At 42.4% G+C, this 25961-nt stretch overlaps 2 protein-coding genes across 4 annotated transcripts in view; one reads left to right on the top strand and one right to left on the bottom strand.

Moving 5' to 3' along the window:
- The window catches only part of dnaaf9 (dynein axonemal assembly factor 9), a 31098-nt gene extending 19016 nt beyond the window's left edge, over window positions 1-12082 (top strand). For all 3 annotated transcript variants that reach the window (XM_048970253.1, XM_048970255.1, XM_048970256.1), the window contains 10 exons: window positions 900-1025; window positions 3182-3219; window positions 4070-4205; window positions 4290-4376; window positions 4665-4771; window positions 4877-4948; window positions 6466-6635; window positions 6948-7013; window positions 7588-7681; window positions 7798-12082. In XM_048970253.1, coding sequence (XP_048826210.1) covers window positions 900-1025; window positions 3182-3219; window positions 4070-4205; window positions 4290-4376; window positions 4665-4771; window positions 4877-4948; window positions 6466-6635; window positions 6948-7013; window positions 7588-7681; window positions 7798-7904 — 1003 coding nt within the window. In that variant the 3' untranslated portion in view covers window positions 7905-12082. The remainder of the gene's footprint in view (window positions 1-899; window positions 1026-3181; window positions 3220-4069; window positions 4206-4289; window positions 4377-4664; window positions 4772-4876; window positions 4949-6465; window positions 6636-6947; window positions 7014-7587; window positions 7682-7797) is intronic.
- A 4339-nt stretch (window positions 12083-16421) lies between these two features.
- ky (kyphoscoliosis peptidase) lies at window positions 16422-22217 on the bottom strand. Its single transcript, XM_048970266.1, has 7 exons — window positions 22057-22217; window positions 20415-20979; window positions 20125-20239; window positions 19902-20019; window positions 19457-19648; window positions 18763-18953; window positions 16422-18533 (listed from the first exon to the last, which is right to left on the bottom strand). Exons 1-7 carry the CDS (start codon window positions 22089-22091, stop codon window positions 17224-17226), a joined length of 2526 nt encoding a protein of 841 aa, XP_048826223.1. The 5' UTR covers window positions 22092-22217; the 3' UTR covers window positions 16422-17223.
- Between the last annotated feature and the right edge of the window lie 3744 nt (window positions 22218-25961).

Here is a 25961-nt window from a genome sequence, read left to right as displayed (position 1 = left end):
GAATAGAGTAAATAAGAGAAATGGGTATTGAACTATATATTTTGCACAAGAGAACAACATTCCCAATGGCATCAGCCGTAATGTGTTAACATGGGCCGCCACGTCGCACGCCTCACCGTTTCTGTGTCCGCTGGCACTGGCAGTTCTGCTTTGGCTCTTGCACACCAGTCAGGTATCCAGTTCTCACGGTGCTGCTGCGGTGCACGTATCCGCTTCTTATCTCTTCTGACATGTGACTGTTCTTTACGTCCGCGATTCTGTCACTTACAGAAGGTCAGGCTGGCTTATTCTCAACAGTACTTAAGGTCACGTTGATTTCCTATCATTAGTTCTACTTTTATACAGTATGTGGCAGCACTCATCCATCCATCCATTTTCCAAACCGTTTATCCTACTGGGTCGCGGGGGGTCCGGAGCCTATCCCGGAAGCAATGGACACGAGGCAGGGAACAACCCAGGATGGGGCGCCAGCCCATCACAGGGCACACTCACACACCATTCACTCATACATGCACACCTATGGTCAATTTAGCGACTCCAATTAGCCTCAGCATGTTTTTGGACTGTGGGGAGAAACCCCACGACAACATGGGGAGAACATGCAAACTCCGCACACATGTGACCCAGGCGGAGACTCGAACCCGGGTCCCAGAGGTGTGAGGCAACAGTGCTAACCACTGCATTTTGGCACAAAATCACATTCTGTGTATTGTGATCCCTACTTGATTCCATAGTGTAATGCATATGGGTGGGCCTGAAATAGGTGCATGTTATCTCAGATTTTTGTCATTTCAAGGTGTTTCTGTTTGAACCCCTTAAGTCCTTTAGCTTGGCATCTGTATTGTGTTTGGGAATCATTTTCGCTTGGTCTCACACCTGGCATCTTCCCCTTGTTTCAGATACACGGATGTGGCAGACATGGTGCAGGCTGTGCTCGCCCACCCAGACCCCGAGATTCGGGATGCCTTCAGCGTGGGTGCCATTACTGCCTGTGTGGACCCCCTCAGCTCCTTTATGGAGCACAGGTGAATAATCCCACTACAAGTCACTTTAATTGTAAATATTCACCCAGCCAAATTCAAATTATGGTGAAATGAAAGGTTTATATATTCTTTTATGTTAAGACATATCATTTATAGGTGGCTCTGTGGATACTGCTGTACAGCGTTGGTGAGGGTTGCCCTATTTAAGCTGGGGGTTGTGATTGGTGTGTAGCTCTATGAGTTTAGGAGGCTCTGGCTGTGATTGGTGGGTCACTGGTACAAATCCCAAGGTCAGGCCAAAGTGATTTCACCTCTTTAAGTATGGCCCTTAATCTCCAATTGCTCCAGGAATTGCCTGCTCCTTTCTAAAAGGACTGTACATCATTTTGGATAAAACTGTCTGCTAAATGAATGAAGTGTCCACTGCTGACACATCTACATGCTTTGTTATTCTGTTTTTGTCTGTATTAGCTGCATGGGGCTTGTTGGTGGTTCAGTGGAAATGTTTAGCAGCCCTAGCTTTGCACAGGAATGTCTTGGAAATGCTTACAGCTTAAGTTATTTCACCAATTAAAAACATCAGCTGGCACTTTACATTTAGCTTTTTATTTCGGCCTGATTTGTTGCACTGAGCTACCTGAAGACCTGTGCAGTACCTTCCCCCCCACCCCCCAGCTGTTTGCCAATACATTTAAATGCTGGTGGTATTTATTAAAGGATTAAGTCTGTCTGACTATTCATTTATTACCTGTGGCTCTGTGTGCGTTAAGTGGGATAAATTAATAAACTTAAGGACTAACAAACACTTTACTGAAGAATGCTGTGTTAATATAGCAATGACTGATACATACGTTTATTTCTTGGGTTGATTTATTGTTTTTAGTTTTACCTGTATTTCATTTCAGCTTCGGGGTAAGCAAAACGTTTCCCTGCTCATGGAATATAATTTGTTTATTTTGAACAATGTAACTCAAAACTAATGCTGGAATATTATATAAGCATATTTGAAACCTGGAATTCTTTGCTGTTATCCCATCTGAACTGGGCTCCAAAGGATGTTTGTCAGGGTCGTCCTGTACTAGAGAGAAACAGAAGGATTCATCATTTCCCCATTAAAATGTACCTCAGTGAGGCAAGTAACCAGTTATGGCATCAGGGAGAAAGAATAATCAAGCTTGGTTTATAATTTCTGTCAATGTCAATTGTCCCTCTACAAAAGGCCTCATGCACTAACTGCTCCTTATTATTATTATAAACCTGATTTTACACTGTATCAATTTATTCCTGGTGTCACAATTGGTTTTCTATTAGTGTCATGGTCCTGACAACATGGCAGACAATCACCTGTCAAAATTTAACACATGTTGCTTATTCTGATATCAAAGAAATAATCGACAGGGTATGTTCTGTTCAGTAGTCCCCTATATCCCTGGGTAATATGTAAATAAAATTGTAGATATTAGCGAACCATTCGCAGACCCCATATATAATGTTATTTTTGTGTACATACTGTACATATGGTAAAGTTAAATTTATAAATCATGTACAGTGATTGCCAATATTAAATATGGTAACATTAAAGTACATTGTATACTATTATACAGAACTGTATTCTCTCGAATGAAAAGGGATACTGAAGTTTTAGTGTAATTCTCAAGGGACGATATAGCAGTGAAAAAATATCATGTATAAAGGGATGATGAAGCAGTGAAAATTGTGCTTTTTATACCCCTCAATGGACAAAAGAACAATGAAAAAACATTTGTGACATTTACGTGTTTTTTTTTTTTTAAGTATATATGTTAACCAATTGTGGGTACTCACTGGCTTGCGCCCTGGTGTGCAGTTTGAAACTTATGAACCAATTCTGAATTTTTTAAGTTTTCTTTTCAGACCATGATAAACCATGATTAACTGAAACCGTGTATACAGGAGTCCCACTGTATATTTAAAGAAACGTAAACAAGCCCACAAAATCAATTTGTGAGAAGTTTTTCAGTTAGTTTTTTGACAGTTACAGTTGAACTGAACCATCCATCCATCTTCTAACCACGTATCTTGGTCAGCACAGGCACAAAACTAGGGCCTGAATCGAATGCCAATCTACCGAATGAAACCAAGACATTCAATTGCAGACTTAAAGTATAATAATGATAATCATAAATTAAATATTAATGAATTCAATTTTTTTCCTGCAGATATGCGTTTCCCAAACTCTTGGAACAGTGCAGTCATGGTAAGTTGTGTAGCTGCTTACCCCAACAGCTGGTTACCATCAGACCTTAAGCAATCGTGAAATATGGATGACAGTGATGCGTGTGGGTTTGTTTGAGCCTGTCCAGGTTATGGCTGTTGTTCAGAAGCTCATTTCATGTTGTTGTTTCATGCTGTTAGTCATGAGGTAATATGTTCGTTTGTGGCGTATTCAACAGCAGGGCAAAATTTTCTGATGGGTACGATCACCTCTTGATGCCTACAAGTTTCTCAACTCTTTCAATGGGAGGTGTCCGTGCCTTTATGTTTGGAAATGATTTCTTGTGGGAAGGCTTATCAAAAGCAGAAGGCCGTTGGGCTTCTGGTCTGTTGGAGAGCCACCTATAGTGGTCTATTGGTCTTCCTACACTTATCCGCAGTGGGTGGTGGATGTCAGGGAATTCTTGCTCAGTGTGAGACTGCACATCTCTGATGACCATTGCCTTTCTGAAATCCCCTGCCAGTTTGCCTGTTGCCTGGAGGCAGCTTGGCAAACATCACAGTTGTGTATTGGCAAGGAAGACTTATGCACAGGGCTGCCCTGCACTGGGCACATCTCAATGTGCGATGATGCACAGGGTAGTTCCATGCCCATCCTAGGCTCAGAGTCAGTTTTGTGTATTTTTATACATAATTAACATTCTTTAAATTTCAGCTATATAAATTTGATGCTGCACTAAAACCATAACAGCTCACTGCTACCTGCTGGAAAGATTCCAAAGCAGTTTGTCTCTGTTACTTTTCACCCTGTAATTGCTATCAGGTTATTACAGCAGAGGCACTCTTGGACTTGAGCTAAGGTTCTGACCTATGTTTGCTTCTGTGTGCCCCAGGTCTGGTGAGCAATGTAGTTTTTACGGGGCTGACCCAGGAGCAGAGACACCCTCTTCTGAAGCAGGTACAGCAGCTGGTGCGAACTGCCAACCCTGGTGCCGCCTTCATCCTGGCCGAGAAGGGTGCTGTCACCCGGTATGTTCCGATATTCCTGCTGCCTGGGTTGAAGTGTAAAGCTGATTTGCCTCAAATAATAATATGATGACATGTCCTGTTTAGGAATGAAGACGTGGAGCTGATCCTATCTGAGAGTAGCTTTTCAGAACCCCCGATGCTAACGGCTCGTTACCTGCTGTACCCTGGATTGTATGTATAATTCTAAGTTGTAAATGGGTTACACCTGGGACATATGGTCACCTGGCAGTGAAGTTACATCCCTGGTCTTATTGGTTCAGTATAGGTATTAACATTTATAGGCTAAAGTTCTTGTAAGATGCAGTCCATCTCTGAGGTTCAGAGAAGACATTTTCAGGTGATTGGTTAGGGTTTAGAGGCTGACCATTTAGATAGCAGAGGAAAATAAATGTAGTCATTGTATGTTATTGTTGATTGATATTTCTGGTTCTTGACAACGATGACTGTGCTTCTATCCAGGAATGTGGGGAAGTTCTGCTCCGGTGACATGTCTCCCACAATGAACCACTACTGTTTGACCTTCAGTCGTCCACTTGACCGGCTGCAGTTCATGGCTAGATGCAAAGGTAGGACCTCATCATTCTACAAACTTATTACACATCACCCTGTAGTTCTTGCTGCCAACTTCTCACTATCCTTGTATTTAAATCATCCATTCTTATCTTCCACAGAGTTGAAGCCTTTGAGACCTGATCCTTTCTGTGGAAATATCTACCACATTTGTGGTAGAGTCAAGTTTTCTGGTAAACACTGCATGCTAAGTGTGTAGTTTTCTGGTAAACATTGCCTTTTTTGAGTAGTGCATAAACTTCTCTTCCGAATTTGACAGTCGTATACTTCTCTTTCATTACACTGTGTTCAGTAAAGAGGTGTCTTATCACCTACCTGAAAGAATGTCGTTATTATAGATGTGGACTTTCTTGGTATATACTGCGTGTTAATTGTATTTCAACACAAACAGTATTGAATATTTTAGAGGAAGTGCTCATGTACTGAAGTAATACGGTAAGAAACTTGCTGGTGTTTCTGCATCTCACGTCTGCATTTAGAACATTTAGAGTTCAAGTCATAAATGTTGGTTCCCCTTGGTTCTGCTTTCTTTTTCCCACATGTTCTTTGAGTGGTATATTTCATTTTCACAGTGAGAACGTGCTGCAGTTCACACAACCAAACAAAGTGGCAATGTCTAGTAGTTAGGGCTGCTATTGCGATGTAATCGTGGTTATATGTCGCATGCTCAATAATCACCAGGGCTTTAGATAATAGGTAAAACATTTGTAGTACGCCTAAAATATTAATGTGTCGTGTAATGTGATGCCCAAAAGTTAGTAATCTGTATAAATGTGCTGTATCTTTATGTTTAATAAACATGTCAGACTTTAAACTGCAAATAGTGCTGCCATACCACAGGCATCCTTTTACTTTATCTCCTCTTTTAAAAGATGTCTGTTGAGCTGTCCCTTTCTTCACCACCACTTCAGTGCTTATCACTTCCTTGATTTACCAAAACAGTAGCATGTAGTGTACTCTACTAACCGAATTTAATAAACATAAGGATACGTCACATTTATACAGATTACTAAGATTTGGGCATCCCGATGCACATCTCATTAATATTTTAGGCTTACCAAATTGTGGGTGTACTGTAATAAACATCCATATAGTGCTGAAAATTCAGCATTCGGATAAATGTTTCACCTGTCACCTAAAACCCTGGTGATTATTGCGCAAGCGCCATATAATCGCAATTAAATTGTAATGTGATATCATGCCGCCCTACTAGTAGTTCAATATGACCAAATTAAAAGCTACTGTACCCACTGGCAGACTTCAGGCAGGATTCTTACGCTTTAATACTCGAGATCTGATTGAATGGCTAAATTAGGATCCTGGATAAAACGACGCAGAATACCAGTGGGACAGGAGCTTGGCATTTGAAGAGAGCACAGTAACATTAGCATGGTGGTTCACGATGCCATATGAAGACAGCTCACAGCAGCTGCATTGTTTTATTTAAACTAGCCCACATGTTTGAAAAGCACATGTTCATTTCCTGGCTGTCAGCACCTTCTTGCTTGTACATTGAGGTGTGTGTTATGTTCAGATATTGCTTGGACATACATTTTATTAGTGCCACCCAGTGGTGTATATGCATAACCTTTTCATGGCATTCCGATAACATTGTTTGAAAATCACATTAGTCTTTTGGCATGGAGCAAGATGTTGTTTGGTGCAGTGAGTAACAGCTGTTCTCCTTCAGACTCCGACAAGCTAATGGAGGTGAGCTTTGGCTCAGTGAGTGGAATTCTGAGTCTGGTCCCAGCAATGGAGGGCTCCAACCTGCCCACCCACATCTGCTCCCTGCAGTTTTATGGGGTGGACCTCACCATGGAGGGCCTCAAGGACTGGCTGCGCCAATGTACTCAGCAGGTACATGATCATAGCCACCCTGGAGAAGCATGACCCATCAACTCTTGATGGGCAACGACCTTGCTCCCCGTGTTCAGTGCAGTAAGGAAGAATCAAGGGAAGGAGAGTACAGTCTAAATGAAAGGGTAGAACATGGTTAACATTGAGTGTTGATGAAGAGTAGCATGTGGTCAATGTGGTCAGTGTTGGAGTAGCACGTGCTCAACTCAGATTTACGCTCCGAGGAATTGAAATCTTGCATCCTTCAACATTTGATCTTTAATTATTTTTAAAAGCTTTTAAAACTTATTTTCCGTTTAAATGTTGTTCCAGAAAGCTGCAAGGAAAGTCTTAAAAACAAGGAAGACTCTGACCCCTCAGGAGATCAGGACCATCCACGTGAGTCATCAAAAATGAATATTTTCCTTCCTGTTTTTTCATATTCATATCGGAACCAAATCAGGTTGACTATCTTGTAAAGAAAACCTTGTGTGTCAGGGCTGGGATACATTAGATGATAAGCTAGCATTTGGTGCTTCGTAGTCAAGTTGAATGCAATAGAAATGGGCAGGGGTTAGATTCAAGTGACTGACAATGGCTAAATCATTATGGCTAGACAGCTAGGTCAGAGCGTCTACGACATGGCAAGGTGTGTGGGGTGCTGGCGGTCAGCCATGATGTGTACTTTCAGTGGCGCAATTGACAGATAACTTTGATGATATTCACGGGAGTAATGTGTTACAACACAGGGCCATTGCAGGCCCTGCTGGAAGCAGCACATATGTTGAAGTGATAAGTTTATGATTTGAACCTTGCTGGTTTTATTCAAAACTACCCTGGCTTATTTTCTGACGTAACATAAGCCTTTGATGTTGGTGTTTGACCTACAATCACAATTATGTTTAATAGCTCCTTTATTTCTGCATCAAATTATGTAATACCACCAAGTGTCTATGGTTTTCTATATTTCCAGTTGGCTCGTCACTTAGACCCTCTGCCAGTGGGGTACTTCTACAATGGGAGCCAGTACGTGACCTTTTTTGGGGAGAAAATGACCTTTCATCCGTGTATCCTTTCACGTTTTGAAGAAAAATGTATCTTTGCATGTGATATGTACTGTTTCTGCTCAATAATTAGAGTTTTTGGGTCTGTGCTGTGTTCTCTTTAACTGGAGTTTATCAAGTGATGGAGGAGTTCATTGATGAGTATTTAGAAGAGGCCAACAAAGAGATTGAGCGCTTCAACCACCTGCTGGAGCAGCAGTGCCAGGGTGATCTGTTTGACCCCTAGACACAACCGTCCACAACATTCACATCCTCCAAGGGAAGTTATGGGTGGGTTGGGGAGGGGGGTCCTACTACTGCAGTGGATATACCATTAAGTATTTATACAAGAGGCTCGCATATGGTCATCTCTACAGCTAAGGGCATAAACCACTTCATACAACCATACAGCAGGATTCTGCTCTGTATAAATATGAGGGTCTTTCAAAGTGGCGACAGACTTAGTTGGGCAAAATGCGCAATGAAGTCTGCATTTAGCCTGTAGCAACTCTGGTCTTGTGGGCTAGTTATCAGATCTCCAAAGAGTGTTAATATGAAGAGGCTGATGATAGCAACCCAATACTGCAGCCACCTGTTATCCTGCTGAATTTATGTTGCGACAGATCCATAATGAGCCTTATGTCACCTACTGCAATGTAGACAAGTGTCACACACGTTCCGGCTCTGGCAGAATGAACATGCAGTATGTTCTGCATCTGGCTTCTTCATGGGCGACCTACAAAGAATAGTATATACCTAAAGAAATTAGCTGTTCCCTTTAAAATTTTTCGTTATACTGAGCTCCAGTCATTGGCAGAACATCACGTTTTGCTTTGGGATTATATGGGGGGTGGGGGGTGGTAGTGGTGGATTGGATTGGGTTGGGCAGCTCAGCTGAAGTTGGGGTAATGATTATAGGCATTCTTCTGGAATGCCTGTGCTGTGTGTCTGCAGAGTTTATCCTCTGCAACAGTAGGTTAGTTGCAGTACTGCACTCCAACTGTTGTGTCTTTAGTCCTATGCATGAATTTCGCTTGTTTCAGTGACAGACCTAGTTAGTCCTAATTGTAAGAGGGGTCCAGCAGTATTTATATGATAGCTGAATGTAAATTTCATTTTAAGAATACAATGTCTCTAATAGAACTGCTTTAAGGTCAGATCTCTTCCTTGCACAGCAAGCATTTTTCTGGTGCATCCTTCATGAGAGTAAGCACACAGTATCTGCAGAATACACAGACCGCTGGTCGCTCCCTTATATGTGGTGAACCCTTCACCACTTAACTACCACATTTTTTGCACTCATTGGAATAACTTCATCTATAATGATTACATACCGAACTGTTTCTTTAGGTCAAACATATGCCGATCGACTGCCTTAGTGTCAATCATAGGTTAGCCATTTACAGTGGATTGACCTCACACTAACTTCAGGTAGGATGAAGTAGTTTAGATCATGTGGTCTGAATTGCTCTGTGTTTAACACAGCATGCGTGCGTGTATGAGGGGAGCATCACGTATCGTGAATAGCTTACGTGTGCATTTGACAGAATTGACCTTGAAGCTGATCTAATGCCTGTCCTCAGCAACCTGGACTGATGGGATTAATCAGCCCTAACAAAGAATGCCAGTGATATGATGACCAAAGACTCGATGGCTCTGTATAAATGCTGTGGGCCCCTCTGCTTTGTCACTTTTGAGCGGGATCTAAGATCGGAACCTGAAAAAACCCTGGGTGTCGAAAACAGAGCGTCTCTGACGGCTCCTAGACCCCAGGAGATGATAGAGGTTCCATCATAGCATCTCTAGGCAACAAAGCGTCTGGAAAAAATCCAGATTATGTTGTCTTTTTCTAATATTAAGTGCAATTTTATTCAGCAAGAGGTAACATTTCTGTATACCTGCCCTTGGACTCTTTAAGGATTGAACATTTTAAACTACCAGATTTTTGACCCTGCTAATGTGCGGATGTCTTACATGTTTTGGAAGGAGAAAATGTCATTGTGAGTCCCAACCAGCTGTTGGGTGATTCGGGTTTAATCCCCTTCACTCATGCTTGGAATCTGTTTGTTCTAAACCAAGCTTCCGGACTCATCCCTTGCTTTGCTGCTTGCCCTGAACCCGTGCCTGACGACCATCAGTCTGTACAGTGTCAACGTCCTTAGTTCAGACTTCTCTGATTACTTCTATTCTTCTTCCCAGTTGAAATGTGGCTGGTGTTGATGGGATTAAGACATTAATAGCATGTTGGGTGCAGCATAGCTTAAAATGGGGAATTCAAAAATTGAGAAGGGATGAAATTGAGTCTTTCATACAAGTGACGATGTGTTTTTGATTTAATAGGCCATCGATTGCATGAATATTGCAGTCCTCAAAGGGTCCAAAGGGTATATAAAATATTTACTTCAGTAAATAGTACTAAAAGGTAATTACTCTTTATGTACTTTTTGCATGTGTTAATATAAGATCTGTTTACTTGTATGAAACAGCCTTTCACCAAACTGGTTGCTAAAAAGTCAGCATTCTTTAAGTACATGAGAAGAATTTCTTGACCTCTACAAAATATATATATTTTTTAATACTGTGAATTGGTTAAGAAGTCCGGGACATTAGTATTTTAATAATAATGTATTAAATAAAAATGAGAACCTCTGAGTGAAAAAGAAAAACAGAGGAACGCCTTTGGGGGTTCTGCTCCAGCAATGGCTTGGCAGCGGCCGAGCTGAGCATCATTAGGATGCATACGGTTTGCTTCTCCTGCAGGGATACAATGAGGGCGGAGGGACCCTCTTAGCTCAGTCTTGGTGAAAGGAGTCTTAGTAAGCTGTTCTTTAGGAAGTATTCTACTCAACCAGAGGGGATGTGGCAGAGTGGGGACCCCTCCAGGTCCAGTCCAAGTGGAAACGAATCAAGTAGACCCAAAACAATGAGCACTAGCTGCCCCAGGGACATTCCTGGTGCCCGGAGGACAGCTTGCATCATGTTACCATGGCTTAATCAGAAAGATTGGAACAGGAGCAATGCCAATTCCGAAGGCTCCCCTCAGCGTCTCCCAAAGCGCTGACAGAGATCGGGCGTGATGGATGGCATTTGGTCGGGGGCTCTTTCCTTGCGTTAGGTGGCCCCCACAGGAGCCTGGAGCACCCCTTCCCCCCACTGTGCCAGCCCCCCCTCTGTGCCACACTGACATAACCAAGTGCTGTGTGTTCTTATAACGTAGAGGCTAGTGGTTTTGTCGCTGAAGTTATAGGACAAAAACGTGATTCAGAGTCAAAGGGAGGGGTTATTTTTTGATTCATTTATATACATACTTTTTGTGCAATGAAAATAATCCGTTGCCTTAGCATTCATGGTTGAAATGTCAGGAATTGCTATTCTCCTGCAACTCAGTGGTGTTTAGTTTTTAAGGGTGGATGATTTATGTAAAGGGCCCAGATTTGGAATTTGCACTTTCTACTAAAAACAGAAATTTGAATTCTATATATTTGTATGATTTTGTTACCTAATAAGGTGGCTGATTGAGTATCTAGAAGAGAGGCTTGTTCCTGGACAGAATTCCATTATCAGAACCTCCTCCCTCACTTTTGAAAAAAAAAAACACATTAAGCTCTGTAAACTGCTGCTATCAGGTGTCCTGCTTACTTTCTGTATTGGCTCGGTGCTCTCAAACCAGAGTGGACCAGTTTGGGCTGACCTAGGACTTAGGGCTAAAGGAAAGAGGAGCTGAACTCCAGATCTCAGGCCAAGCTGATACTGATGACACTGGCTGCCAGGTCACAGGGGACAGGAACACCTGCCATGGTCAAGTAAGAGGTACTTTAAGTTTAGACTGTGAAATTTTGTGAAGGGCTCAGCGCTTCTTACCTGCCTCCCGTCTCTGTAATCCATACCATAACAGCTATGGCTCTCATTCCGCAAGCACAGGAACAAGCCTCTAATGTGGCGATAGAAGTCGACTGAAATTGCACAAAAGCCCTTCAAACCGAGATACCAGCTAAAGACTCCCTAACGGATGGGTCTTACTCCAAGGTTTTCTGTTTGCAGTTTTTGGTTCCGTTTGGTAGTTTTAGTATTTTGGGGATGATCCAAATGTTTATAAAGACTTTCCGTAGTCTATAAACTCTAAAATATTTTAAACAAAACTAAAACTGACGTCAAAAACTTACCTCAATACTGAATTAAAATTATTTTTAGTCTAGTTGAATAAAAACTTATTCTAAAGACTACAAATAACTTCAGGACATCATAAATGTGACTTGAAATGTGCCATATATATTTAAATGTTGCTGTTTGCTTTACTTTGGAAAAAATTTAAATTTGACAAAAACAATTGAATTGTATTTGCACAATGCTACTGTTTTTTTCCTATGACTTTTTATAGTATATGTATCACAAGTAAATCATTAAAATCTATATTAATATTGGTAATTCTTCTGGTTTTGTATTATCCTATGATTCAGTTGTTTTTCTTTGTTGCAGGTTTTTCTTATACATTCAAACACACTGTGGCTATAAAGCAAATAAAAGGCTTTGTTCACACATTGAGCTCACCTTTCATTTGGCACCTGTGTTCTGCCTCTTGCCTCACCTCTCAGTATAAACTGTGGTGAAGCTGGCTTTTAGCCCTAATCATCCCAATTGTCACTGTCAGGAAATGTCCTGAGTGCTGCTCTTCGGTCACTGACCATCACACCGATTTTACTGGGAGAATTCCCCCTCTCCCCTCAGTCAGGAGATTTCACTGAGTGTCGCCTTTTAATTGCCAATGAATTTATCGAGGGGACCCCAACTCTTGGCGGCCCTCAAAAGGTCTCAGCCTACACTGCTTTGTAGGTGAACACTGACAGTCTACAGGGTGTAGCTGCAATGCATTGTGGGTGAAGCCCAGCTGTCTTGCAGGGTGTAGCTGCAATACATCGTGGGTAAACAGGCAGCTTGCAGGGTGTAGCTGCACTGCTTCATGGAGGAACATGGGAAGTCTGCAGGGTGTTGCTACAATACATTGAAGTCAAACACAAACAGTTTGTGCACATGTTGGACATATCGCTTACTGTGCCACCACGATGGAATGGAGATAATCAGGGTATCCAGGAGATGACTGTTGACAAGATCAACATCTTTTAAACCCTTTGCTAAAGATAGCCCAAGGCTTGCCTTCACCATTATAATTAACTACCAGGAGTTCAAGCTATTTGAATATACTCACAGCACCAAGGCTGATGGAAGTGAAAAAGTATTTGTTGTTGTAAAATATAAATTAAATACAACTAGTTATTGCCCTAACTCTTCACACCACATTAGCACACCGGGGAAATAAAAAATCTTTTGTAAAGATGCTGTTTATCAATTTCACTTTGGTATTCAACACAGTAATGCCGCAACAACTGATCCAAAATCTGTAACATCCTAGTCTGAAAACAACAGTTTGCAATTGGATGCTGGACTGATAGAGTAACTGCAGTCTGTCTTGAGACTCTACTCACTTGAGACAGGCGAGAGTGCCACCTACCATCCTGTCCACCTACACAGGCCCAATTGATAGTACTCTCACAGACTGCATCAGAGCCTGCTTCGGATCCTACAACACCTCAGGACGTCAGGCTTTCCAAAAATCAGCAGAAAAGATTGCTAGGCCCTCGCTGCCTTCTCTGCAGAACATATTCAATAACCGCTGCATCCAGAGGGCCACCTGAGTTATCAGAGATCCATCCCACCCGTCCCACAGCCTCTGCCCAGTGCCATCTGGTAGGGGGTTCTTCAGCCTCAAAGTCAGAAGAGTAAGGCTTAAAAACAGCTTTTTTCCCCTGGCAGTTTGACTGTTGAATGGTCTGGCCCCTCCCAGTCTAAGACTAGGTCTCCTAAAAAGTATAACTTTTCCTAACTAGAATCATAACTGTAACAAAAACCCATACCACACATTCAATACTGTAACCGCGATCTATTATTGCACTTCCTGGACTATACAACTCATGTCCATTTGCACCACTGCATGTATATTTTATTAAACTGTATTTTGATTGCATTTTTCTGTCCATATCTTAGTTTGTAAATTGTCAGTATGCACCATGATCAACAAGATCATAATTTAATCTCAGCTGAAGATGACATCAAAGGTACTTTGATTTGATTTATTACTTTTAAAGATGTTCCTGTTATCAAGTGGTCAGTTCTTTTCCATTGTATTGCTACATTGTGAAATTTTACAGTAAAACTCTCTTTCAGTAGGAATTGACATTGGAAAAACTTGCAGGGACACCAGCTGTATGGTTTGTCAAACAGTAGTTCTCAGATGGTGGTAGTATGACATATTAAGGACTGTGGTAACAACTCAATGGTTTGATCAAATTGCTTTTCAGTAATGTGGCTGGTCGTCCTTTAAAGTAAATTTTTTGGAATGCAGTCGTCCCTCGCCAGTTTGTGCTTCAACTTTCGCGGCTTCACTCTATTGCGGTTTTTTGTATATTCATTAAAAAGTTGATTGAGACAGTGAAAATGATACATCACTATGCATCGGAAGCATCTTTGCTCTTTGTAATGAAATGTACAATAATAATATGGTATTTGTAACATCTAATATGTCCTATTTTCTCTTATTTTGTCTAATATATTGGGTAATACAAGCGTAATTGTCATGACTTGCCTGTACGATCCTCTTATGTGCCACGCCCCCTTAGTAACCACGTGTGCAACCCAGATTGTGACCAACTGTTTTCTGTCGGTTTGATTCCTCCAGTGTATTTAAGTCCACGTCAGAGTCTGTAACCCCAGGTCTGTCATTGACGTTTTGATGTTATATGTTCCTGTGTCCTGCATTTGGAGTGATTCCAAATAACCCCTTCGATCCTGATTCTTCGTCTCCCCGTTCCTGCTTCCATAACAGTAATGGTGACTAAAGGGTGTTTCATGTCTAATAATGTTTAAAAACGTATTTAGAAGGTCGTAGACAGATTTTCTATGCTCTAACTACGAAAATATTCAATTTACAAATAAAGAATCCTACTTTGTGGAAATTCACTTATCGTGGTAGAGTCAGGAACTGATTAACTGTGATAAACGAGGGACGACTGTACTTCTCTCCTCCATTCACCCTTAAGGTCATGATCACCATCACTGACCCATAGCACGAAGTGACACATTTACTTTGGTGTTTGTGTCCATTTTAATTTGGGATGCAACCCCAAGTCAATGTGGGTGAAGCCAGAAGACATGGCGATGTTGGGTGTGGTTCGATTCCACTTTCCACTTTGATTGAAGCTAGTATTGTTTAAAATATGAAGTAGTATTTCCTTCTAGTATTTTTTCATAATCATCTCTATGTCATGTAACTTATCTCTGTGTCCGTTAAGAAACACATAAGCTTAGGCCTTGCATAAAGGTGAACCAATGGGTTTGTGGGCTGACAAACTTTGCTGTCGGGAACCCCACCATTCCCAATTGACAAAATCTATTGGCATGTACAGGGGTTGAACAATGAAACAGAAGCACCTGCTCAATAGTGTTTGAGGTTTCAGGCCTATAGGTGCACATGCACATTCCATCAGTACCAGATTGTGAAGGTTGAATCAGCAGAGCAATAGTACATAAAATATTGCTAACCCCCCAAGATAATGGGAGACATATCAGAGTTCAAAAGAGGACAAGTTGTTGGTGTGCATCTGACTGGCACATCTGTGACCAGGGCAGCAAGTGCTTGTGATGTTTTGAGAGTCACGGTATCCAGGGTAATATCGGCATACAACCACAAGGGATGGACCACATCCAACAGGAGTAACTGTGGACACAAAAGGAAGCTGCCTGAAAGGGATGTACTGTATGGGTACTAACCTGGATTGTATCCAAAAAACTTAAAACCACAGATGCCCAGCTCACTGTGGAATTAAATGCGCAGCTCGACTCTCCTGTTTCCAGCAAAACTGTTTGTCGGGAGTTCAATAGGGTCAATAATCATGGTTGGGCTGCTATAGCCAAAACCTTGGTCAATTGTGCCAATGCCAAACATTGGGTTCAATGTTGCTAGCGCAAATCTTAGATTGTGGGTAATGTGAAACATGTATTGTTCTCTGATGAGTCCACATTCACAATTCTTCCCACAGCATGTGGACTGTATGGAGAAGCCCCACTGGACTGTTGTGCACAGAGTGTAGCACGGGGGTGATGGTTTGGGCTGCGGTAACATGGCATTCCCTAGGCTCACTACATGTGCTAGATGGGTGAGTCATTGCCAAGAACTACCCAACCATTCCAGAGGACCATGTTTACCCAGTGGTTCAAACATTGTACCCTGAAAGTAGTGCTATGTATCAGGATGATAATGTATGATAATGCACTAATACAGCAAGACTGGTGACAGAGTGGTTTGATGAACATGATAATGAAGCTGAACATCTCTCATGTCCTACACAGTCACCAGATATGAATATTATTGAGCCACTTCGGAGTGTTTGGGAGGAGCAAATCAGGAAATGTTTTCCTCCACCAGCATCACGCAGTGACCTGGCCGCTGTTCTGAGAGGAATAGCTCAGAATGCCTCTGGCCGCTGTGCAGGACTTGAATCTGTCATTCACAAGATGAATTAATGCTGCCCTACACCATACTAATAAATTACTGTGGTCTAAAACTAAGTGTTTCAGTTTCATTGTCCTACCCCAGTATACAGGGTAGACCTGTCAGGGCAAAAGGCCGATTTTAAACCCCAGTTTAACCCTGTGTAAACGTATAGTGAACAATGAGTAAATGTGTAACCTGAACTGCCTACAAATACAAATGTTGAATAATAAGAACTTTTTTATTATAGCATTGTTGGTAGCAACATTAATAATATCATACTTACAGTAAGTACATCAATATCCCTGGGAGGTATGATCATTTTTCTTTACAGACACAATTAGTCAAATCTGGCATATTATCCAGATGCGTGACTCCATTCAGAATGTATATTTGTGTGCACACATCATGCATGCATCCATCTCCTAATGGCTCATTTTCGCCAGGGTCACTGGAGGTTGTGGCTTATCCCAGGCTCCATAGGGCACAAGGCTGGAATGCTCCCCAGACATCTTTAGTAATATTAACACACCAGTCTCCAGTTTTTGGCTATATTGTAATGATTATCACATCATCTTGTATAACCATTGCCTGTACTGACACATAAAATACAATTATTATTTAATATTAGTTTCTAATGTTCACACCTGTGGCTGTAACTGGCAGTTATTTTAACCCTGGGGTTCTTATAGCTGCCGTAGTTCACATCCGCTGCTCAGTTAAATTATTCGTTTGTAGCTGCTGGGGTGAGAAAGCTTAGCTGAGTTTGTGTCTGTAGGGTGAAGACTCAGGTTAACACTTGTGTTATAGCTTGTCTGTCCGTTTAATTAGTATTATTAAATATTTTTGTAACTGTTAAAATATAATTTCTGAGAAAGGAAAAAAATGTTTTTAAATTGTTTTCAGCTGAAAAATGTGACCTCATCTTTTTAGTCTTACAGCCATGCCCCCTTCTCTGCTTCTAACAGAAAACATTTCTCTCTGTGTTCTATTGAGTGCTTTGAAGTTCTGTATACAGGACATTTCACTCCTCATTACTCTGGCTCAGGACATCAAAGACCATCATGACAGCCATTTCAGTGGCCTCTCCACCCGAACTGGAAGCCAGTTTCAGCTGGGACCCAGGACTGCCAGTGAAGGCCTCACCTTCCCACACCCTGCTCTTATTGAGACGCAGGTCGGTCTGGGTCTCCCCGACCACGACCACCCTCTGTGCCCCGGGGACACGTACTCGGAAATGCACTTGGGACTGCGGCTCCAGCAGGCCGCCACGGGGCTCGAAAAGCACGCAGCCCTTTTTCCACGCCGAGTAGGTGCAGGGAAACTGAGGCCAGCTGACGTCCGAGGAGTTGCGCAGCACGAAATCACACAGCAGCCTGAAGTCTGGGCCGGGTGTGTTCTTGCCATAGAGCCCCAGTCTGTAGATGCCGGCCTTGGGCAGTGTGACACACAGTGTGACCTTGGAGTCCGTGTAGGTGAAGAATACATGCCGGAGCAATGGCTGCGCTGGCTGCTTGTGCAGCTCTCTGGTGAGCACGGCGTGCAGATCCAGCTCTGGTGGGCTGTGGAAGGTGATGTTGCACTTGCCCTGCTGAGTGCTGATGATGGCCCCCATGTGGCTGAACTTGGACAAGCCGGCATCGATTGTCCTGATGCCGGGTCCGCAGGAGGAGCTGAGGGTCAGCGGGAATAGTTGGTTGAGGTTGATGGGATTCCTCGTGCAACACAGCAAGAAGTTCCCTGCGTTCTGAAAACTATCTTCGACCCGCTCGTAGTCCCGAACAAATACAGAGAGCCGGTAGAAGCCACGGTAGGGGCAGACGATGTGGCAGGTGAGGAGGTTGGGCTGGATCTGTGTTGCTAAGCAACGCTTGGCCAGCATCTGGTCCAGGTCTTTATGGATCAGCTCGCAGATCATCATGAGTGGCCGGAGGGTGTGGAGCTGCAGCTCAAGTGCACCGCTTTCCACCATCGCTGGCTCGGCACCAAGGTTGCAGTGTCCTAATCCCAGGCAACTGGCGCTGGGCTGCAGTCCCCAGGACTGGAAAGGGTTCTCAGGGAGCTCCTCCATGGCCTTAGGCTCAGGGCACTCCAGCAAGAAGGAGCAGACCCAGCTGAAGGAGCTGGAGGAGCCAGAAGGACGTGCGAACACCATGATGTCATAAGTACCTTTGGTGGGGGGCAGCAGCCGCAACTGCATGCTCAACTGGGTCACCGTTAGTAGGCCAAATGAGCTGCTGACATCACTGGGCTCTCCGCCACCCTGCTGGCTAATCTGGTAAGTGAAGTCCAATGGAAGGGAGAATCCCATGGACACGGTGGCCTCACCCCCCTCTGTGAAAACACACACAGGTGCTGTTTAACCAAGGAGATATGCTATCATAGACATGCTAAGAATTCACAGCGTGTTCTTACAGCTTGTCACCACTTAGATTCCAAAACTGCTACTTTGGCACTGTCTACAAGGGGATAGAATCTGATATACTTGCAAGTATTTCCGCTGGAACCTAACCTATTATGTTGATTGCATACAGCACTAACTAGCTGTCCTGATAATTCTCACCTGTAACCAGGAGGGAGTGCCTGGGCTTTATGAGCTTAAGACCCAGCCTGTAGAACTGTGATGTCTTGAAGACCCGCTTCTCAAACTCCTCGAGGGTGATGGGAGTGTCCAACAGCTGCCATTTCTGCTCAACCGGGTAGTGGGAATCAATGAAGTCCTCAGGATCTGCTAGGAAGTAGAAGTCATCATACCTGGAAAGTACATGGTAAGAATACAGGTACAAACACTGAAGAAGCCATTTACAGTTAACAGGCCTCGGGTAATGAATGAGTGTATTTCAAACACAAACCAATTTAGTGGTATAACATCTCAATATTGCTGTAAAAGGTAAAAAGTAGCAGTGAACAATAATAATGATTAAATTTACTAATGCCCATGTACACATTACTTAATTTATGATTAATGTCATTGTTTTAGTTCAAAACCACGTTTTCTTTTCAGTTATTTTAGTCAAGAAAACCTACTGAAATAAGATATATGGGTTGATATACAACAGAAATCCAGGGCTGTTATGCTTCTACCTGAAAAAATAACTGCTGAACAGTTTTTATGACTTAAGCATGGTAATTGCTGCTATTAGTCTGTTATATAGGGCAACACAAAGAAGACCCTTGTGGATGTTAAAGTAACACAAACCTTGCCAACCTTTGTTCCTGTATCTGCCCCCCAAACCAGGAAAGGGGCATGCCCTCACCTTTTGATGAAGGCCTTCTTCTTAATATCCACCTTTCCAGCTCCCCAACAAGCATCCAGCAGGTACCAGTGTCCCCCAAGTTGGACAGTGTTCCACATGTGGTTGGATCCAATGTTCTGGTAGCTTTGGCTTTGCTGGTAATCAATTCCTTTTCCATGGCCTGGTACCTCCAGGCACTCGATGCCCACCTCCCTGCAGACCCACATATAAACAAGCCAGATGTACTCACACATGCTCAGAAACACGCTGGAAAATGACAGAGCACCCAGATAGACGTTAACACACGAGTACACACAGCCTTTGATTTTTGGCTTTCCAGCACTTCTGTCATTCATGTGTGCAGCAAAATCATGTTTTATGTCAAATTGCATCTTCTCATAACTACACACACCGGTCATATGCTGGTAGGTTCAGCTGTGGCTTTAGTGATGAACCAGTGATTCACCTGCACATCTCTTGGCAGATGCTGGAATACCCACAGCAGACACCCCGACCGGCCTCAATGACCTTCTCTGGGGAACACAGCTTCTCTGACAGGCCCAGATAGCCATCCAAGTCATACTCTGGGTAGAAAAATAACACCATGACATAATTATCTGCCAGACATATCCTGCTTACAGTTAATAGATGTAGGGCATCGATGTCTGTTCTGATGGTGAAGAACTGACCGATGTTGTGGCACAGCCACACCCAGATGGCACGCAGTTTCTCCAGATCACTCTTCGCTCCTTGCGTGATGGCCTTGGTGATGGCCTGCACTGAGAAGACCTTCTGTTCCCTCAGCTGCACACACAAATGCAAATACAGACACAATAGATGCACTGCTTCAGTAAAAACCTATTTGTGTACTTTTGTGTAAAAGAGTTTTTAAAAATGTCAGAATCCTATAATGTATTGTGCATCACTGTTGAGGTAATAACAGTTATCATCTGCTAAAATACTTTTCCTTTCTCCTCACTTCTTTTCCTTCATTAATCGCCTGAGCGTCCATTTGCTGGAAGACTTCTGTGCTGAAGAAAAGGTCTTTGCGAGTCTTTCTGCTGGAGTTACATGTCCTGGGAGTGCTAGGAGTACTGGGTGTCTGGAGCTTCACACTGGCCTGAGCGGGTTCAGCTTCCTGCTGCCTGACTGCAGTCTTCTTCAGCACCCTGGAGGACCGTGTGGCGCTCTCCACTGACAGCTGCCGCTTGGCTAAGGGCCTTTGGGCGTCCTGTCCCTTGGAGGCCCACTTTTCAAACACTGTCCGCTTAGACTGTACACCATCTGTAGATGAAGAGTTTGTCTTGGCATTTTTGTTCCCCAGCACTTCCAGTTTCCACTGCCGGTGGACCACTTCCATGCCCCGCTCAGTCTTCAGCGATGCCTGGGAACCCTCCTCAGGCAAAACCCCAGATAACACTGGTAGCACACTGGTGTCGTGGGCTTCTAGGTCATGGCTACCTTGGTTGTTCTGCGTATGCGAGTCCTCTGTCATCTCTGTGTTGTTGTTGTTGATGATGTCATCTTGTCTACATGGGTTGACGCTGCCATGAGAAAGAGGGAGATCGTGGACCAAACAAAGGGACATTGCTGGGTTAAGAACCTTCATAGTCATAATTTCCATCCCATGACCAATGTCAACCTATCTTGTTATACCAGTAAACTGCAAAGAGGTGGAGAACAAACTGGTCATCAGTGATATATAAGACTCAGATTGGCATCTTCGTGGTCCATTTCCCTTTGTACCAAATTCACGATCCCTCTGAGCTGACAGTATAAGGAAAATATGCAGAGATTATAACATAATATCCTGTTCTAAAATTACTTATATCTTTGATAAAATAGATACGAAGTATGTGAGATTACCAGTGTGTAAGGTAACAGTCTCAAGAATGTGCAATGGACCTGTGATATATGACACCGGAAACCCCATTACGAATAAAAAAATGTTCAGTGAAGTTTTCCAACTGTATCTCTATCCGACTGCGGCACTGGGAGAGAGATGATAACGTTAAAGCTGTTTCTCACTAAATCAACATGCAAAATGTAAATGGAAAATCGTGCATTTTATGTTTAATGCAACTAAACAATATAGAAAAACACATTATTTCCAGTGATGTATCAACGATGCATTTTTGACAATTAGTTGAAAATAGCTTTTAACTACATTCTGATTTTAATTGTTTTTGTGCTGCCGTGAAATGTTTCCAGTGTTCTGTGCTCTCTGTACCTACTGCTCTACATCTACATACATAAAAGCAAATGAAAAGCATTTAACAGAACAAATGTCTCATGGATATGAAATTATGACTATACTCAATAAAAGTAAAATGCAAAAAAAACTTTTTAAGAGATTCATCTCTACGGAGAAAAAATTACAAAATAACTGAATGAAATGATCAGTAGCAATAATACAACAATCCACAACATGCTGAAGTGACCATGCACTAATACATTTTTCCTGTAACTTCGTCTTAGCAAGAGAAGCAGATTCTGCTTTCTTTTGTTTAATGTGATGTTTCACTGTTGATTCCCTTTAATGTCCTGTCCTTAAATCAAGGCAGGAAGTATACTGAATCGCCACAGGCTCCGTATATACGTACCTAGAAAGATATCCTTACCTTGTGGAGACAGCACATCCTACCAGCCTGTCCATGGGAGCCTGCAGTGTTTTCCTCCAATGTCACTCTGAAGTATTCACCCGCTGTGCCCTTCGGCAGCCTTTATATGCTGTCTGGGGCCTGTGTTGTACCCCACTTGGGGATGACAGGCCTAAAAATACTACAAAGCAGCTGATAGCAGCCAGTGGCACAAGTTTCCACTACCCCAGGAGGGAAGGCAGGTTGTGTGGAGGGAGGTGGGGTTCTGGGGAAAAGAGGGGGGCCTTCCCAGGGAGGCCCAAGAGGAAGAGAAGTTTGGGATTTGGGAAAGGTCATAGGTATTATTTACTGTGAAGGGGAACTGGGGGAGGGGGCATGGAGTTCCAAGTAAAATCTATTTCCCATTCCATCCTGTGGCATTATCACAGCACATATCAATACCACAACAATATATTAACACTGTGACAGCAATACCACAGCACTATCATGACAATATCACTGCGCTATTGCAGCACTATCATGACAATATCACTGCCCTATCACAGCATATATCAATACCACAACAATATATTAACACTGTGACAGCAATACCACAGCACTATCATGACAATATCACTGCGCTATCGCAGCACTATCATGACAATATCACTGCCCTATCACAGCATATATCAATACCACAACAATATATTAACACTGTGACAGCAATACCACAGCACTATCATGACAATATCACTGCCCTATCACAGCACATATCAATACCACAACAATATATTAACACTGTGACAGCAATACCACAGCACTATCATGACAATATCACTGCGCTATCGCAGCACTATCATGACAATATCACTGCCCTATCACAGCACATATCAATACCACAACAATATATTAACACTGTGACAGCAATACCACAGCACTATCATGACAATATCACTGCGCTATTGCAGCACTATCATGACAATATCACTGCCCTATCACAGCACATATCAATACCACAACAATATATTAACACTGTGACAGCAATACCACAGCACTATCATGACAATATCACTGCGCTATCGCAGCACTATCATGACAATATCACTGCCCTATCACAGCACTATTATGACAATATCACAACAATATATTAACACTGTCACAGCACTACCACAGCACTATCATGATTATATCACTGCGCTATCGCAGCACTATCATGACAATATCACTGCCCTATCACAGCATATATCAATACCACAACAATATATTAACACTGTGACAGCAATACCACAGCACTATCATGACAATATCACTGCGCTATCGCAGCACTATCATGACATTATCACTGCCCTATCACAGCACATATCAATACCACAACAATATATTAACACTGTGACAGCAATACCACAGCACTATCATGACAATATCACTGCGCTATTGCAGCACTATCATGACAATATCACTGCCCTATCACAGCACATATCAATACCACAACAATATATTAACACTGTGACAGCAATACCACAGCACTATCATGACAATATCACTGCGCTATCGCAGCACTATCATGACAATATCACTGCCCTATCACAGCATATATCAATACCACAACAATATATTAACACTGTGACAGCAATACCACAGCACTATCATGACAATATCACTGCGCTATCGCAGCACTATCATGACAATATCACTGCCCTATCACAGCATATATCAATACCACAACAATATATTAACACTGTGACAGCAATACCACAGCACTATCATGACAATATCACTGCGCTATCGCAGCACTATCATGACAATATCACTGCCCTATCACAGCACTATTATGACAATATCACAACAATATATTAACACTGTCACAGCACTACCACAGCACTATCATGATTATATCACTGCGCTATCGCAGCACTATCATGACAATATCACTGCCCTATCACAGCACTATTATGACAATATCACAACAATATATTAACACTGTGACAGCAATACCACAGCACTATCATGACAATATCACTGCGCTATCGCAGCACTATCATGACAATATCACTGCCCTATCACAGCACTATTATGACAATATCACAACAATATATTAACACTGTCACAGCACTACCACAGCACTATCATGATTATATCACTGCGCTATCGCAGCACTATCATGACAATATCACTGCCCTATCACAGCACTATTATGACAATATCACAACAATATATTAACACTGTGACAGCAATACCACAGCACTATCATGACAATATCACTGCGCTATTGCAGCACTATCATGACAATATCACTGCCCTATCACAGCACTATTATGACAATATCACAACAATATATTAACACTGTCACAGCACTACCACAGCACTATCATGACAATATCACTGCGCTGTCGCAGCACTATTATGACAATATCAGAACAATATATTAACACTGTCACAGCACTACCACAGCACTATCATGACAATATCACTGCGCTATCGCAGCACTATTATGACAATATCACAACAATATATTAACACTGTCACAGCATTGTGACAGCTGTATAACAACATTATCACAGCAGTGTGACAACTGTATCACAGTGCTTTCACAGCACTGTCATGGCAATATCACAGTGCTATCATTTAGATCAGTATTCAATATGACAGTAATGTTTAGGCACTCACTTAAAACAGCTGTCGTGGACATGCTGTCACTCAGGAAACATGTAACGAGAAGCAGACTTACAATAAAGTATGTGTATGCCGCCTACTAGGGCCCCCAAAGACTAGGGGCCCCATGAAGGCAGAGATTCCAAAATTCATAAATAGAAGGTCATATGATCATTTAAATTATAGCAACATATAATGTGATCTTCAAAAATATAGCAAAATATCTATTATTTAACACACCTATTATTTGCATTTTTAGTGAAAGTTTTCAGGATAAAAAAAGTTGCCCCCCATTCTGGCTATAATGGACTTTGACACTTCAAGCTACCCAGCCAAGTGAACCGGCTCAAAGTAGCCTAACAGAAGAAAAAATGGTGTAATGATACAAGACTAACATTACATCTCCCGTGGCTTTGATGCTGTCCCACTAGAGCGGTCGACAAATCGTGAACAGACGTGGAGAGAACACAATTAAAGAAATGTATGCAAAAATTGAAGAATAACATTAGCCTCAGGGGCAAATTAATGTATAGGCTATGCTAGGCTACAGCCTACGGCCACAGCAAAAGAGGGAACAGTTAAACTTTTCAAATTTTGCCGATCGACCTACCCGTGTGACACCCCCATCTCCCAATTGGAAAATTTTATCGATGACACTCCCGCCCCAACCATGATTGTTAAAATTTACAGTGCTTTGACTTGCATATTATTCATGTTCCATCATTTTAAATTCTGTCTTGTTTCCCTTTTGGCTCCAAAAAATAGCTTGAATGGTCCACTTAGGGGGCCCCGTACCCATGTCAGACTAAGGCCTCCAGAGAAGTTAATCCGCTGGATGTAACCATGCAAACACTGCTCTGCATTTCAAATCCTGTTGAGAACCTGGACCATCAAAAACCAGCCAAACATTTTGCTCTGCGTTATCGCATGATATTCTTACAGCAAAAATGCAGGTTCACCATGTTCAAAACATATATAAAGGCTGAAAATAGCAGATCTTTAAAAGAAAAAATGTAAGGAAATGTTTTCTGCTTTTGTGAGTCCTGAAAAATCTGATTTGGGCTTTACCATGCTAGATCAGGTGAACTTCTTTCATTTATGCAGCATTCAAGCTCTGCAGTGCTACGATTCATCCTAAGAGACCCCCATGTCGTCAAGTGCCTTGACTTTATCTCTGTGAACAAAGGCGTCCATTTAGACATTTAAACACTGCTTTGTGCCTTGGGTCTTTCTGCAAGCTTTCATGTGTAGTCCTGTCTCATTGAGTCGTGTTCATTACGGAAGTACAGCCTATG

The sequence above is a fragment of the Brienomyrus brachyistius genome, chromosome 12, assembly GCF_023856365.1.
Source record: "Brienomyrus brachyistius isolate T26 chromosome 12, BBRACH_0.4, whole genome shotgun sequence".
In the NCBI taxonomy this organism is placed as follows: Eukaryota; Metazoa; Chordata; class Actinopteri; order Osteoglossiformes; family Mormyridae; genus Brienomyrus; species Brienomyrus brachyistius.
This window is presented reverse-complemented; position numbering and strand designations above follow the sequence as displayed.

Bases quoted from the DNA above. Each gene is read 5' to 3' on its own strand.
- ky (XM_048970266.1), bottom strand. From the start codon at position 22,091: ATGGACAGGCTGGTAGGATGTGCTGTCTCCACAAG. The intron at 19,649-19,901 runs GTGAATCACTGG...GTGGGTCTGCAG, and splicing joins ATCTGCCAAGAGATGTGCAG to GGAGGTGGGCATCGAGTGCC. The intron at 18,534-18,762 runs GTGAGAATTATC...GTGTTTTCACAG, and splicing joins GCACTCCCTCCTGGTTACAG to AGGGGGGTGAGGCCACCGTG.